This window comes from Euprymna scolopes, chromosome 5 (assembly GCF_053919585.1).
Source record: "Euprymna scolopes isolate OS-2025 chromosome 5, ASM5391958v1, whole genome shotgun sequence".
Lineage (NCBI taxonomy): Eukaryota > Metazoa > Mollusca > Cephalopoda > Sepiida > Sepiolidae > Euprymna > Euprymna scolopes.
Window position 1 is genome coordinate 145364387 of NC_136486.1, and position 15888 is coordinate 145380274.

A 15888-nucleotide genomic window follows, 5' to 3' on the forward strand; every position below is an offset into this window, starting at 1 on the left:
ATACTGCATGTTTTGGAACCGATTAAACATTATACATTACATAAAAACACTACAATCTTATCCAGTAAGGTAGAACATTTACGTTTCTTGCCTTTGATAACATTTATTTGTTATATATTTATTTTTTGACAACTTGTTTGTACCTGTGTTTAGTAATACAAACCCTTTTCATTTAATGTAACGTTTAGTCGGCTCCAAAACAGTGTTTATCGGTGTATTTGAAAGATACAAATAGTGACGAACACTGTTGATTACGTTAAGTTTGAGAAAGTGAGTTAAAACTAAAAAACTTGCAATATTTTGGACTTATAATGGGGTAGTTATTTAATTGCCGCCCACATCGGCAATATTTGGCATAAGGCCTGGAAAGTGGGAACCCCGCAGGCTCCCCTAAAGGAGGGGCACTCCTGCAATTTTAAAAATTGCCTGAGTAACCTCGTCGGCATTCCCCAGTCGGGGCGCCTAAAGCATCAACAATAAACTTGCCCCACCGGAAAGCCCGGTGGCATGGCCTAGGAGGGTGGACCTCCTAGGTATTACCCAGGTGGTGTACCTCAGTCCAACAGGTGCTGGGCCAGGTACCGACCCCTCACCTGTTGGGCTGAGTGTCAAGTGACGAATCCTTGACTGGTACTACCCTGTCTCCCTGCAGCCGAAGCAGCTAGAAGACCTTCCCCATCAGACTATTAATGGGGTATTTATTTAAATGCTGCCCACATCAGCATTATTTGGCACAAGGCCTAGAAAGTGGGATACCCGCAGGCTCCCCTAAAGGAGGGGCACTCCTGCAATTTTAAAAATTGCCTGAGTAACCCCGTCGGCATTCCCCGGTTGGGGCGCCTCAGGCAGCAAGCAATAAACTTGCCCCACCGGAAAGCCCGGTGGCAAGGCCTGGGAGGGTGGACCTCCTAGGTATTACCTAGGCGGTGTACCTCAGTCCAACAGGTGCTGGGCCGGTTCCCGGCCCCTCACCTGTTGGGCTGAGTGTCAAGTGACGAATCCTTGACTTGTACTACCCCGTCTCCATGCAGCCGAAGCAGCTAGGAGACATCCCATCAAAATGGACTATTAATGGGGTATTTATTTAAATGCTGCCCACATCAGCATTATTTGGCACAAGGCCTGGAAAGTGGGATACCCGCAGGCTCCCCTAAAGGAGGGGCACTCCTGCAATTTTAAAAATTGCCTGAGTAACCCCGTCGGCATTCTCCGGTCGGGGCGCCTTAGGCAGCAAGCAATAAACTTGCCCCACCGGAAAGCCCGGTGGCAACGCCTGGGAGGGTGGACCTCCTATGTATTACCCAGGCGGTGTACCTCAGTCCAACAGGTGCTGGGCCGGTTCCCGGCCCCTCACCTGTTGGGCTGAGTGTCAAGTGACGAATCCTTGACATGTACTACCCTGTCTCCATGCAGCCGAAGCCGCTAGGAGACATCCCATCAAAATGGACTATTAATTGGGTATGATCCCACACAGTCGGACGATTCTATTTATAAACGATGCTGCTAAGAACTGATGAATCAAATTCACGTTCTGCTACCAACCAATCAGAAACCAGAATTGCTTCATAAATATTAAACCTTTTCTGGAGCAATTTCACATGTTCTTTTCCCGGGTTTCGACACGGTCAGAATATTTTGTTCTGTGGAACTGTCTACTACAAACAAGTCACATCTCAGGACTTGTGTGTAACAGCGAACCATCTGAAACTGTTCTGAAACTTGAAATGGCTTACACTTCTAGAAAAACTATTCCAAATACTGTCACAAACCCACCGATTATGTCAGCCTATATCATGATAACATATTTTCAGTGGGTTTTGACACTGTATTGTATAGTTTTTAGTTTTCAACTTACTGTCCCAAACTTAACGTATTCAACAGAGTCTGCAACCATTTCTGTTTTTCCAGCCGATTAAACATTTTACATTACATAAAAACACTAAACAATTATCCAGTTAGGTAGAAACGTAACTTACCTTACCTTTGCTTTCATTTATTTGTTTTTGGGCAACTTTTTCGAATCTGTGTATAGTAACCCCCACCCCATCACTCAAATATTAATTACTAACTCACATTTTTGTATACAGAAAACAAAAAAAAAAATTTAACGTTTCAACATTTTGCTACGTTCAGCTTTATCCACTGATTGTTGGTCGAGCCCAAGCCATGATTGACGGTAATTCCGAGGATCAGGATCCAATTCTGCAAGAGTACCATTTTTTTTTATTTTCACCTTTTTATTTTAACTTTTTGGGTGGATTGCTGTACTAAGAATATAAGAAACATGCATTTTCTCTTTTTATTAGAATTTTCCATTACACCAAATTGAGCCACAGAAACGCGTGGTAGGGTACAGCTAACATATATATATATATATATATATATATATATATATATATATATATATATATATACTGCTGATCAAAAATTTAAGACCACTTAAAAACTTTTAAAAAGAAACCTTTTTTTTTAAGGATAGATTTTAAACTCTTCCGACTTAAGTTTACTAATACTACAGTCTTAAAGGTTATGGAAACAAAAAGCTTCATTCCAAAGATTTATTTTTTAAATTTACATTTTTATTAAATTAGGCTTCTTACACATGATACAAGTTATAAGACCAGAGACAAAAATTCTAGTAAATTGTACAAAAAGTGTATGAAAAGTATATGGAAACATCCATCAATTAAACTTAATAATGAGTTCTACCTGTAGAAAAAATGTGTAAGGAAATTCCTTTAAAAAAAATTACTGCGCCCGCTATAGATGTATAAGGAAAAGTTCAAGATGGCGCCCGACTCTCTCTTTAACACGGTAAGTTCAGGAAAAGATGTTATAAATGTTGCAGCAATTCAATAACCAGTATACACCGGTTCTGCACGGTTAGCAAGGTGCCTAGACGGACGCGAACGGTTACTCAGACCGGACCCAACAACTGTAAGATACGAGAAGCAACAGCAACACGATTCCCCGACCAACTGAATCGTCGCTCTCCCAACATCTTTTACATCACACGCTTTTATGGTCGTTGTAGGCCGGCTAAATTTGCATATTGCGAGAATTCGTGTGACTTTGCGAGATATCATCCTTTACAAAAGACAATTTTCGGTCGGTGACGCTGAGCCGGTCTCGAGGTTAGTCTTTCCTTTTCGTCCGTCTCTCTTACGCACCCACACACCACGCAAACACGCGGGCGCTTATCTCCTGGATTCACATTACACTACCTCCACTGATTCTTTGGGGCATACTATTAGATGATTGGTTATATTTTACTATTTCGCTGAATCATATGGATGATTTCCACATTTTGCATAATAGCGTAAAATTTAAGATGAAAACGCTCCAAAACACGGAAATGTAGCCTAGTCAGTGTGTGTGAGAAAATTCTCTACCAAAATTAATTCTGCATATTTGGTCTACAGAGTTTAAATTTGATACATTATGATCTAGTTTTAAGACGGTAAAGTGGCTGCTAATGGGTCGAAAATGAAAAAAAATATATTGATCTCTATTTGGCGGATGTTGACAATACCCGTATTTTTTCTGCCCATGCGTTAAGATTTTTATGTTAAGCAACGTAAGGTTTTTGCACTTTTTGTATACGTATGGGTTTAGGTTATACGCTAACGAATAAAGCTGTAGATCTATATATTTTGAGTTCGATTGTAGCTGGTGGCACACATTTATTCTTGAAATAACTAATATAATAGAGATTTGGGTGTAGAATAATAAATACGAAATTTTACGACCTGGCAATGCCGGGTGTCGTGCTAGTTACGCTATACATGTACACCAAGACATATCGTATGCCATGTTATATTTACAAATCATCGTTTATTCTGATGTAAGAGATATTCTATTGTTTAGTACTTACCTCATAATGATTGTAAATGGTTGTTCGAAATTACCCTAACCACATTTTCCTTTTTGTTCATATAACAGTGTCATAGCAACGACCATTGATCTGTCGAAGAAATTTTTTTAAAACTTTGAATAACTATATATTTTCCCCTTGTTGAGGATATTGATTCCGATATCCCATGACAACGATGTGTGAATAATATATCAATCTATGAGTAACTAATAGTATCATCCAAACATATGAGTGAATAGTTCAGTTACCGGAATCGAACAAGTAACATTATATATCAGTGAAAACCATGTCCAGCAACAATACGCTCTCGATATTTGTCCGGGATCTGGTCTTCTTTATGCTATTCGTTGTTTCTCCTTCGGTTTTCTGCTGGACGCACCAGGAAGAATTAGATCTTCGAAAAATGCTTTTTAAAAACTATGATAAAAATATCAGACCTGTAAAGAACATGCGAGACGTGGTACGCATGGAAGGAAATTTAATGATTGCCACAGCACGGGAATTCGACATCGTACGTGGCTACATTACAGTTCAAGCTTATCTTGTTTTACATTGGTGCGACGAATTTTTATCTTGGAACACGTCTTTGTACAACATAACGAATATCAGCGTCCAGGAAGAAATGGTATGGAGCCCAGGAATAATAATTTATAACACCGAGTCCCAGACCAAAATAAAAACTCTTCCGCAAATGTTCTTAAATAACGATGGGTGTGTTCGGGAGTTGATACCGTTGTATTTTAAAAGCTTCTGCGAGGTAAACGCCCATGGATTTCCATTTGATGAGCATTGGTGCCAATCGAATCTGCTATTTCCCGATTATTATGCGAATATGTTAAACTTATTACATATGAACTGTACAAGATTGAACGAACTTAGTGAAAATAATTGGATTGTTAATGAGACGTGTTCAGTTCAAAATAATTTATTTAGCGAAGGGATTATTCAATTCAAACTGACTCGTAAGATTCAAGCTTATTCTGTATCCAATTTACTACCACCGATCATTTTTCTTCTCCTGAATATGATGGTTGGGCAACTACCTGTTCAAAGTGGAGAACAGGTTTCGTTTGCGACAACAATCTTCCTTGCAAACATCGTTTATCTAGGCGATATTAACGCTAAATTACCAAAAGAACCTACCAATGTTCCATTGATATTCTGGTGCCATTTACTTCTAACATGCCTTAGTGGCATATCGGTTATAACCAGCATCGTCGCCTCGAAAATATTCTATGAGAAGAATCCTCAGGACTCTGTTATACCGAACAAAGTCAACCCGGAAAATTCTAAAATAGAGAATGGAAATAACAACTCGGAATATATAAAACCTGACGAGAAAATTCTTGATATAAATCGTTTATTGAAAAGAAATTTCAAATTGAAGAATTTTATTCGATGCTGTAATGCTGAACTCTTTATGTTTAATGTGATGTTTTTCGCATCAGTGATCTTTGGACTTGTATTCCTCAGTTTGTTTTCACAATCGATCGCAATTCGAGACTGATTATACAACGGCATATAACATCCATTTTGGTAAAAGATTAATATTATTTTGTTATAAACATTATTTATGTCTTTTTAAAGAATGATTAGAAAGTACATACACGCACACAAACGCACACACACATATATATATATATATATATATGCATATATATATATATGCATATATATATATATATATATATATATATATATATATATATATATATATATATATATATATATATACACAAATATGAAATGTTTACATTCGGTCATGCACAACTTTTGAATTCTGTAAATATATAAATAAATATATATCTGTATATGTGCATATTTTGAATATATATTATTCACACTCATATTTACACACACTATATATGTATATATATATATTTCTCTCTCTCTCTCTCTCTCTCTATATATATATATATATAACTTAACTCTTTTAAAGACCAAAAAAAGGTGCAGAATTTTTAATTATAAAAGATACCTATTTATTAAAATTAAATTCGATGTTTCGATTCATAACAAAATCTTCATCAGGAAAACATTTTCTTTTATTTTGTTCTCCTTTTGATGGTGACGGTGGTTTTGGATAGATTTTTCTTCTGACGTTGTCGAAGGGTAGAGTCCAAATGTCTGATCCAATAGAAACTCGTGTCTAGCGTCTACTTAAATAACATTTAAGTCTACTGTTAAAAGCAATGTTGATATGGAATGCAAAATTCAAAATTTAATATTAAAATTCAATATTAAAAATTCTGCACTTATTTTTTGGTCTTTAAGGCTGTTAAATTTATCTCTATTTCTCCCAAAATTATATGATTTAATTTTCCAATATTTCTGCTTTAGGCCTGTACTCGTTGACTACATGTTTCAGATAAAGGCGTTTGTTCAGTTAACTGACTTTCTTACGCACTTATGTATATTTTTACAATTCTTTTGGTGTTAGATTTCGGTATTTGTTTATTATGGAATTTATTGTTTCGTCTCTGTATCCATTGAGCCTATAATTACTGTTTTCTTTTTTTTTTCTTCTGTCTTAACGTTAATATATTTTGTGTCTTCTTTTATAGATTGTCCATATAGCTATTTTTTTCGATTTTATTCTTGTCATTTCCTCATATTAAGTTTCATTATTTTTTATATTGTTTATTTTGCTTTTTTGTGAAAATCAGGTATTTTGTCAGTCCTTTTGTGTCATCTTCACGGTCTTCGTATGTTTTGATAAGCTTCTGGGTTTGACCTTTACTCCTGATCTGAAATGGAACACATACACCAAGTCTGTGGCCAAGGTCGCTGGGAAAATGGTGGGATCTTTCTACCGCTCCAGAAGATATCTCATTAATGATGCAATTCTATATCTATGTACTGCTGCCAAATCTGGGCAGGAGCTGCTAAAAATAGCCTATCCTGCCTTGACAGAGTACAAAATAGACTGTGTGGCTTGGTGAGGGATTCCCTTTTCTCTTCTCTGCAACCTCTATCCCACAGACGAGACGTTGCGAGCTTGTCTCTGTTTTATCGTTATTTCCATGGCAAGTGCTCGTCTGAGCTCCATTCTCTCGTCCCCCCTCGCCAATCTTTCACGAAAAACACCCGACTGGCTGAAACCACTGTCAATAATTTTCCCCGTGCTAAATCAAAACGTAGATTTCATGAACAAAGCTTCTTTCTTAGAACTGCACGCCTGTGGAACTCTCTGCCGCTTGCCTGCCCCCCCCCGTCGACTTCAACTCGGATGTCTTCGAGTCCAACACAAAACAATTCCTGATGAACCGCCCTTTTAAGTAATTACACTTTATCAAATCTACAACACTAACTACACTACGACACTATCCCATTGATTACTGTACACACAATAACCCTTATCCCCGAGTGGCTTCTGGGTATTGATAAGTGGTGACCTCCATGTAAAAAAAAAAGTTGGGTTTAGTGCATATTGCATGGTCATTAGTTTTCTAGTTCTTTGGATTCTATAGTCAAGTTGTACTTTGTCTACCCCATCATAGTGCAAAATATAAGTTTTTATTCTTTGGTTTTTACTAAATTGCATAGTTTTTAAAAGTTTGTTTCGTTATCTTGATATATTCTTTTCCAATCTTTCCTTTTATTTCTCTTGATTTTTTTCTGGATATTTCCGTGTCATTTTCTCCACTGATTATGTAGTTACTCTCTTACTGATAAGGTAGTTCTGTATCTAATGCGTTTTTATTAACATTTTTATATTTAATTAATTTATTATTATTATTATTATTATTATTATTATTATTATTATTATTATTATTATTATTATCAATTTACTTGTCCGTACATTCAATATCAGAAAAAACATCATCATCAAAAACATTAATTAATCAGAAATGAATTACCTCCCTTTATAGTCGCTCTTTATCAGTTAAAAATCATTAAAAAAATTTCCTCTCCAAAAATGTTACAAAACAAGACATAGCTGTCCGTTTACGGTTTCAAATTCGCTATTTTATTTTATAATTTAAAAAAAAGGCACGTTGAACGGAGACTGTAACTTTTTTATTATAATTTCTTTTTCATATTTTAAAAATTATGCAAGTGAATTGACATCCGTTTCTTTATAATTTATATAAAACTATTCAGAAAAAGAAACAATGAATAGTGTGTTAAATTTTTATTAAAATAAATTTTTTATCAATTCTTTTTAGCTATAAAATGTAAAAAAGAATTTGCTAAAAAATGTTTTAAATTCTTCGTTATTTGTTGTTTTTTTAAATTTTATTCAATTTATTTATAATGTATTTAAACATTTTTTCAATTATCGTAGAATTTCCACGAGTTCTTTATTTTTTTCAAATGAATCACCACTTATCAAGGCTAAGAGTGTAGAGTAGCCGAAGGGACAATATCATAGAAAACGTTTGAAGTGGAAATTTGGATTACTTAAGGGGAACGGCTCATCAAGAACTTGTTTACGTTGAACTTGCAGACAACTATATTGTAGTCAGCTTGAGAACAGACAAACGGAAGACAGTTCCACAGTTGGGCATTTCTTAGAAAGAAACTTTGTTCATGGAATCTACGTTTAGGTTTAGGCACAGATAAAGAGTGGAGGAAATCATTGCTAGTGTTTTCAGCTAGACGAGTGTTTCTCGTGAAAGTTGGGCGAGGGGGGGCATGGATTGGAGCTCAGTCGAGCACTTGCCATGAAAATAACGATATAGCAGAGACAAACTCGCACCATCTCTTGTGTAAGAAAGAGGTTGCAGGGAAGAGAAAAAAACATCCTCCACTAGGTTACGAAGTCTATTTTTAACTCTATCAACGCAGCTCCTGTCGAAATATGGCAACAGTACTCCATCCTTGGACCTCCTCTTATATAGGTAGATAATTGCATCTGGAGTGTGATATCTACTGGAACGGTAGAATGGTCCCACCATTTTTCCAGCGACTTTGGCAACGGATTTGATGTATGTATTCCGTTTTAGATCAGGAGTTAAGGTCAAGCCCAGAAGCTCGTCTTGAGGTCAAGGTCAAGTCCAGAAGCTCGTGGTGAAGAGAGCCATTCATTACAATTGATGCCAGATGGGAATCAGAGCGTTGATGATGTAAGGATAGAAGCTTGACCTTAGATGGATTAAAAGTACACAGCCACTTTTCCCGCAATTATGCCACATGCTCAAGATCAGAGGAGAGAGAATCAGAGAGAACGATCGTTTACAGCTTTTGATGTGATGCCATAGATCGTAGTGTCATCAGCGTAAATGTCTCCGAATGATCTAAGGATTTTATATAAAAAATTTAAATCGAAATTAGATTTTATAATTAAAATAATTTAAAGTTAATGAAATCATCATCATCCGATAAATAAACGGGGTGGGTAGCAAAACGAGAGGTAAACGTGAACTCGTGGTGCATATATATTTTCCACTTCCGGTTATGAAATAGATGAGTATTGGCTGAAGAGAGCTTGATATGAATATCTAAAACGGTCCTAATTATCGGGCTTGAAACCGGCGGTATCAATGACTTATCTAATCTAACAACTTTCTGTACACAAAATAAAAAATATAAATACGCTCATATTGTTCGGATATCTTCGGATTTCCTTTTAATTGAGCACTCTGTTGGATTTCTTTTTCATAAAAACTAATCATATATATATATATATATATATATATATATATATATATAATATAAAGCTGAATGTGTGTGTATGTGTGTGTGTCTGTGTGTGGTCACGAATAGGTTCCTCTATGGTTGACTATTTTAAAAAACTGATTACATATAATGATAGATGATGTATCGAGACACAGGAATGGGTATGTTTGATCTGGCAGAACTGTGGTTCATTAAAATTGTGGGTCTGCGTTCGTGCCTGGTCCACACAGTATTGAAATAAAAAGTTTAAAAATTAAAAAATAAACGTTTACAAGTGTTTTTGATATAGATGTACATAAGAATACTTTTTTAAGTATGTTTAACTTAAATAGGGATGGTATAATAAAATTGTGGGGTCTGCGTTCGCGCCTCGCCTCCATAGAATGGAAATAGGCACAAACTTTAATAAAGACTTTTCATATCTACCTGCGTAAGTACTTTGATAATTATGTTTCAGTTTGAAGAAATATGGTATAATAAAATTATGGGGTGTTCGTTCGCACCTGACCTCCATAGAATGGAAATATGTCACAAAGTTTAACAAGGTTTTTTTAATATAGATCCACAGAATATTTTGATAAGTGTTTCAGTGTGAACAGGTATGGTATAAAAAATTATGGGGTTTATCTATTTTATTTTTACTCTCATCATATTTTGCTTTGGGTTTGATATCCCCAAATTCAACCCAAATTTGCAACCCTTCCTTTTCATAACCTATTATACTTTAATAAAACAGAGTCCATTTTCTGTAGGCTGTTTTTGAACCCAGTCAACGAAGGACACTTTTGCTAGTATATATATATATATATATATATATATATATATATATATATATATATATATATATATATTTGTGTGTGTGTGTTTATAAAGTTTGATTCATATCTAGGAAACTTACATCTCAAATTTCAAGTGTTTAGATCCAAAATTGGTGGAGGAGTCTAGTAGAGTCTGCAAAAATCATATTTTTCAAGTTTGACCTTTTTAGCGGCAAAATTTTCGCTCAAAAACTGATTTAAAAGCTTGCTGCATGTCTGAATACACTTTATGTTAAATTTCAAATGTTTAGACCCAAAATTGGCTTCATAGTTGCTAGAGATCGCAAAGTTCAAATCTTTTAAACTTTTTCCTCTTGGCAGACAAATTTTCGGCCTAAACACGATTAAAAAGCTTGTCCCATATCTGAATACACTTTATGTAAAAATTTCAAATGTTTAGACCAAATTTTGGCTGGGTAATTTGGTAAAGACCGCAGAGGGCAAACTTTTTTTTAAACTTTAACCCCAATTTTGAACCCTTTACATTTATTGTTTTGGACTCAAATCAAATTAAAATGCTTAAGCCATGTTCAAGTAACCTACATCTAAAATTTCAAGTGTTTAGACCCAAAATTGGCGAAGGTGTTTGGTCGAGATTTCAAAGGTTATATCGTTGAACGTTGACCTCTTGACAGCCAAATTTCTGGCCGAAACCGATTAAAAAGATTTTCCCAAATCTCAATACCCATTATGTCAAATCTCGGGTCTGTAGACTGAAAATTGACGAAGTTATTTGAAATGGAAATGCACACCCACACCCACACACTTTCACTTTTATAGATATATAGATAAACAAGCGTATTCTAAAAGTATATGATCATCTTTTACTTTAAATGTCCCGCTCGACACTGGAGCAAAACACACGTGGAACCACCGGACCAACACAAATATATTTCTCTTCTCTTCTACTCCGAGGCATCACCTCCTCGCTAACACCTAAATGAAGAAAAAAGATCATGGACCGGACTTCCTACTCTGATGAACCTATTTTAAGCGAAATATTGGACTTACAGCAACAACAACAAAAAAGTAAATAAAAATGATTTTATCATTATTTCGACACTTTTTTAAATTTCTCATTTAAATATATTATTTTGTTAGAAATAAATCAATACCATGTTTTACATCGAACGAGCGCTGAATAATTTGATGCAGTATAGGTATTGAATTCCTGACATAGAACTGCCGTAGTCTTATTTTGGACAAAGGAACAAGCAATACGTATTTTTTGGTTCGCAATTACTAAAATTAAATGTTGTTTTTCTTAGGTTTCACCTTAATTGACAACATTCAATCTATTATTATAAACAGATTAATATCCCTATGTATTGTACAAACATGTCAAATTCTTCCAAAAGGCTTAAAGTGTTCTTTTTTAATATTTCTTTCGACTTTCCTCTTCCATATTTCACACTCTCTGAATTTTTACAACTATTTTTACATTTGTGCGAATAATTCAGTTTTGGAACAAGTCAATATGATCACTTACTATAGCATTAACCTTGCCTGATTCAATATTGAAAATAACGGATTAATATATCTTCCATAATATTAGCGATTTTATATGAAAGGTTTTAACAACGACTTAATGTAAGGATACTACGATAATTCTATAAAAAAAACAGTAAACGATTAAAACACGCGGTTTCTTATGAAACACAACATTGAACCATTGAAAATGAATATATATTTTCTCACTCATACATTGATATCAAAAGCCTATTTTATTTTTAATTTTAAAATTATTAAACTTCTTAATATACTCAGTCATGGATATTCGAGGGACTACATGGAAGTTAATTAATCTGCATATTCCCTTCTAAAACGAGCGTTGATTAATTGCTTATTCATATTTTATGGTTTCTTATTAGATTATTGGTTTCTATTTCACTATTTCCCTGAATTATATGCATAATTCTACATTTTGAATAATTGCGTAGTTTTTTAGATGAAAATTATCTAGCGCAGGGAAATATTATATATATATATATATATATATATATATAATATATATATATATAATATATATATATATATATATATATATATATATATATATAATACTAAAACTCTGTCATTCTTGGTTGTTTGCTTGTTTGCTTGCGCAATATCCTCCTGCTACTACTACTCTGCTTCCTCTTCTTGCTACTACTATTACTTCTCCTCTTTACAACTACTACTTCGCCTCCTCTTCCTCCTCTTACTACTACTACTACTACTACTACTACTACGCCTCCTCTTTCTTATTCTACTATTACTACTACTGGTTGACATGCATTTTCCCTACTACTACTACTCTAACAGAATGACTCATAGAAATCTATCTTTATTTTTTTTTCATTTTAATATACTTTCATAGAAATGTTTCTGTTATATCACAAAAAACTATTTTCTTTACGTCACAAGTGTCATGCTCATACATTAATTACATAGCTAATATAACATACTGACCCCTTTGGGGATGTTTTGCAACTATTCTATATTACAACTATACTGTCGCATTTTTTTCACAAATAAATCAACTTTGACCTGTTGACAACATATTTTTTTTTAATGTGTACGTTTTCAGCGACCTAATTTTTTTTTTTTTTTTGCGTTTAAAATTATCCAAATAAATAATTGTTAATACTTTCTGCATTTTTTTACATCGTTCATTTCCGTATTACATTTAAGTTATTTTAACGCAACTTATAATTCAATGGCTGTAAGTTTTTTTTTTTTTTCAAAAATAAACAATTATAAACAGAACGACTCATAGAAATATATCTATATTCCTTTTTTCATTTAATATACTTTCATAGAAATGTTTCTGTTATGTGACAAAAAACTATTTTCTTTATGTCACAAGTGTTACGCTCATACATGAATTCCATAGCTAATATAACATACTGACCCAACGGGTCACGGGTAGTCTAGTATACAGAACTCTGAATGAATGTAATAGAGACGAAACGTCGATAAACACGTGACTTGTTTTTTTCTCTTATGTCGGAATACTGTTTCCTTTATTCTTATCATTTATATATATATATATATGTATATATATATATGTATATATGTAGTAATTTATATAATATATATGGCGATTAAGCTACACTGAATATTCTGCGTTTCATCCACTATAGGATTCGTCAGGCTTATGCGCGAATTCTGTGGTTGCTTCTTGTTTTTATATATGTTGAGGATGTATATATATTCATGTTTGTTTAATTTATTTATTTGTTTGTTTTCTATTGTTATTGTTAGTTTTAAAGCTATTTTGTATCGCTATCCTAGAGTAAGTTTTATTTTGTGAACACAGTTGTTTGCTATTTCTCGTCTACAGTTTAATAGATTTTGAGGTTCTTTAAAGTACAGGATAGAAAATTTTTCATGGGTCGTATAAATGTTTGCACGTGGTAGCTTCTCTCATTATTTTCCATTCGACTACCGGCGAACGTCCGCTTTCTTTAAGTTCCCAGTATTTATTCGCTAGTGTTGTTTTTATACGGTGTTTTTTTTATTTTTGAATATACGTTTGTGGTCATAGTATCGGGTTTTGAAATCTAAGGAAGTCATGCCTATGTAATATTTCTTGTTATTCGGGTTTTCTTTCGCAAATATTGTTGCTTGATAAACTACACTTTTTGTTAGACATTTATTTTGGACTGGGCAAAGTGTGCGGTGTCTACAATTGCATTTATCTTGTTCGTTATTAGTATTTTTATTTATGGTATGGTTTTTCTTGTCCGGTGTTGGTTTGTTATTATTATTAATATTATTGTTATCATTATTATTATTATTATTATTATTATTATTATTATTATTATTATTATTTCTGCTAGTGTTGGTTTTATTTCTGTCATGGTGTCTACTTTTTATTTTGTTGTTGTTTACATTGTTTTCATTTAGTATTTTGTTATTATGTGCTTTAATTATCATCTCTAAATTTTCGCAACAACTGTAAGATAACTTCAAGGTATTTTTATTGAAAATTTTGTGTAAGGGGTTGGTTGCGGGAAAGTGTTTTTCAATAAGATCTAGAAATTTCTTCCCAAGTTTTGTTTTTAAGATTTGATTGTATGGGGCCGTATATCAAATTATAGTTCTTTTTCTTCTATTTTTAATTTTATTATAGTTGTTGGTGTTTTGTTGCTTATATTTGATATCGATATTTTTGTATCCACTATTTTTTAGGGCTTTCGTAGATATTGGTTGACTTGTTAAATGCATTTTCATCGCTTGAGTTATTACTGAGTCTACTTACGATCGAGTTAGGAATGTGTTTTATAATTGATCGTGGGTGGTTGGACTTAAGGTTTACGTAAATTGGAGTAGCATTATCTTTTAAGTATGGTTCATATGTGTTTTTATCTAAGTTTAACGTGACGTCCAGGAAGTTTGTTATTTTATATGTTAGCTGATACGTCCGCTTTTAGGCCTAATTTTTTTCATTTCTTTGTGTATGATTTTCTTAAAGTTTTCTCCCTTGACTTTGTTAGAGTTTTTTTTTTTTATTATAGCTAGTCCGTCATCTCTATATAGGCCGATATCTGTAGTATCGAATATGCTTGTAGGGGTATATAGAATGAATAACCCCACAAGATCTGATGCACTCTCAAAAAATTTATTTCCCCACATTAAAAATAGATATGGAAAGAGTTAATTTCGAAACATCGCTAAAAAACATCCCCACACCCAGCAAGCATAGCCATATTATTAAATTAATTCAAAAAACAGATGAACTAATACGCCGAATGCGATGGCGAGCAAATTTCTTCCTTGTATATATATATATATATATATATATATATATATATATATATATATATATATATATATATATATATATATATATATATATGAAATGTTTACATTCTATCATACACGACTTTGGACTTTTGTAAAGATATAAATAAACTGTTTTAAAATATATATTATGCACATTCATATGTACACACATTATATATATATATATATATGTATATATATATATATATATATATATATATATGTATAAACTTTTTTGTTGTTTTTACATAAGCAGTAATATGTTGTCATGCGCATGTTTCGGTCAGCTAGTTACATGCAACTAGAGACTTCTTCAGGCGATACAACTTATACGAACGCAAAGTTGGCAATGAAAATATCTGGTCTTTATCGTCACAAGGAGTCAATAGCAGGAGGTTCCCTCAAATGTTGTAAACAATAAGACTTGGTTGTATGTAAAGACGAACCAATAGGGGCGGGTATTAGGGTTTATGTTGAGATATAAGAATCAAGGTGAAAGGGTGGAGATACAGAACAAAATAGAGATAATTGAATATTAGAAAGAATATTTTTTCAGAATGCTTTTAATTTGGCTAGAATGTTTTTTTCTGATCATGTAAAAATATTCTAGTCAATTTAAAAGCATTATTATAATTGAATAACTCTAGGTAAATCTGAAACCCCTTTGGGCATATTATTGCTTGTGTAAAAACAAATAAAGAAAATACACTGCTCTACTTCAGTACTAAGCACTCTTGCATAAATCTCGTTAAACTTCATTGGTTATTTTACCTCTGGAAAACAATAACTTCGGATTTTATATAT

At 33.4% G+C, this 15888-nt stretch overlaps 2 protein-coding genes across 3 annotated transcripts in view; both read left to right on the top strand.

Annotated features, from left to right (window-relative positions):
- The window catches only part of LOC145277000 (chemotactile receptor for bitter tastants 1-like), a 72141-nt gene that overhangs the window by 29697 nt on the left and 26556 nt on the right, over window positions 1–15888 (top strand). The gene's annotated exons all lie outside the window — the stretch shown is intronic.
- On the top strand, window positions 4161–14431 carry LOC145276646 (chemotactile receptor for bitter tastants 1-like). Its single transcript, XM_080127837.1, has 3 exons — window positions 4161–5366; window positions 13802–13829; window positions 14400–14431. Exons 1-3 carry the CDS (start codon window positions 4161–4163, stop codon window positions 14429–14431), a joined length of 1266 nt encoding a protein of 421 aa, XP_079983963.1.

Bases quoted from the DNA above. Each gene is read 5' to 3' on its own strand.
- LOC145276646 (XM_080127837.1), top strand. From the start codon at position 4,161: ATGTCCAGCAACAATACGCTCTCGATATTTGTCCGGGATCTGGTCTTC. The intron at 5,367-13,801 runs GCAATTCGAGAC...TGTTGTTTTTAT, and splicing joins GTTTGTTTTCACAATCGATC to ACGGTGTTTTTTTTATTTTT. The intron at 13,830-14,399 runs GTTTGTGGTCAT...ATCAAATTATAG, and splicing joins TTTTTTATTTTTGAATATAC to TTCTTTTTCTTCTATTTTTA.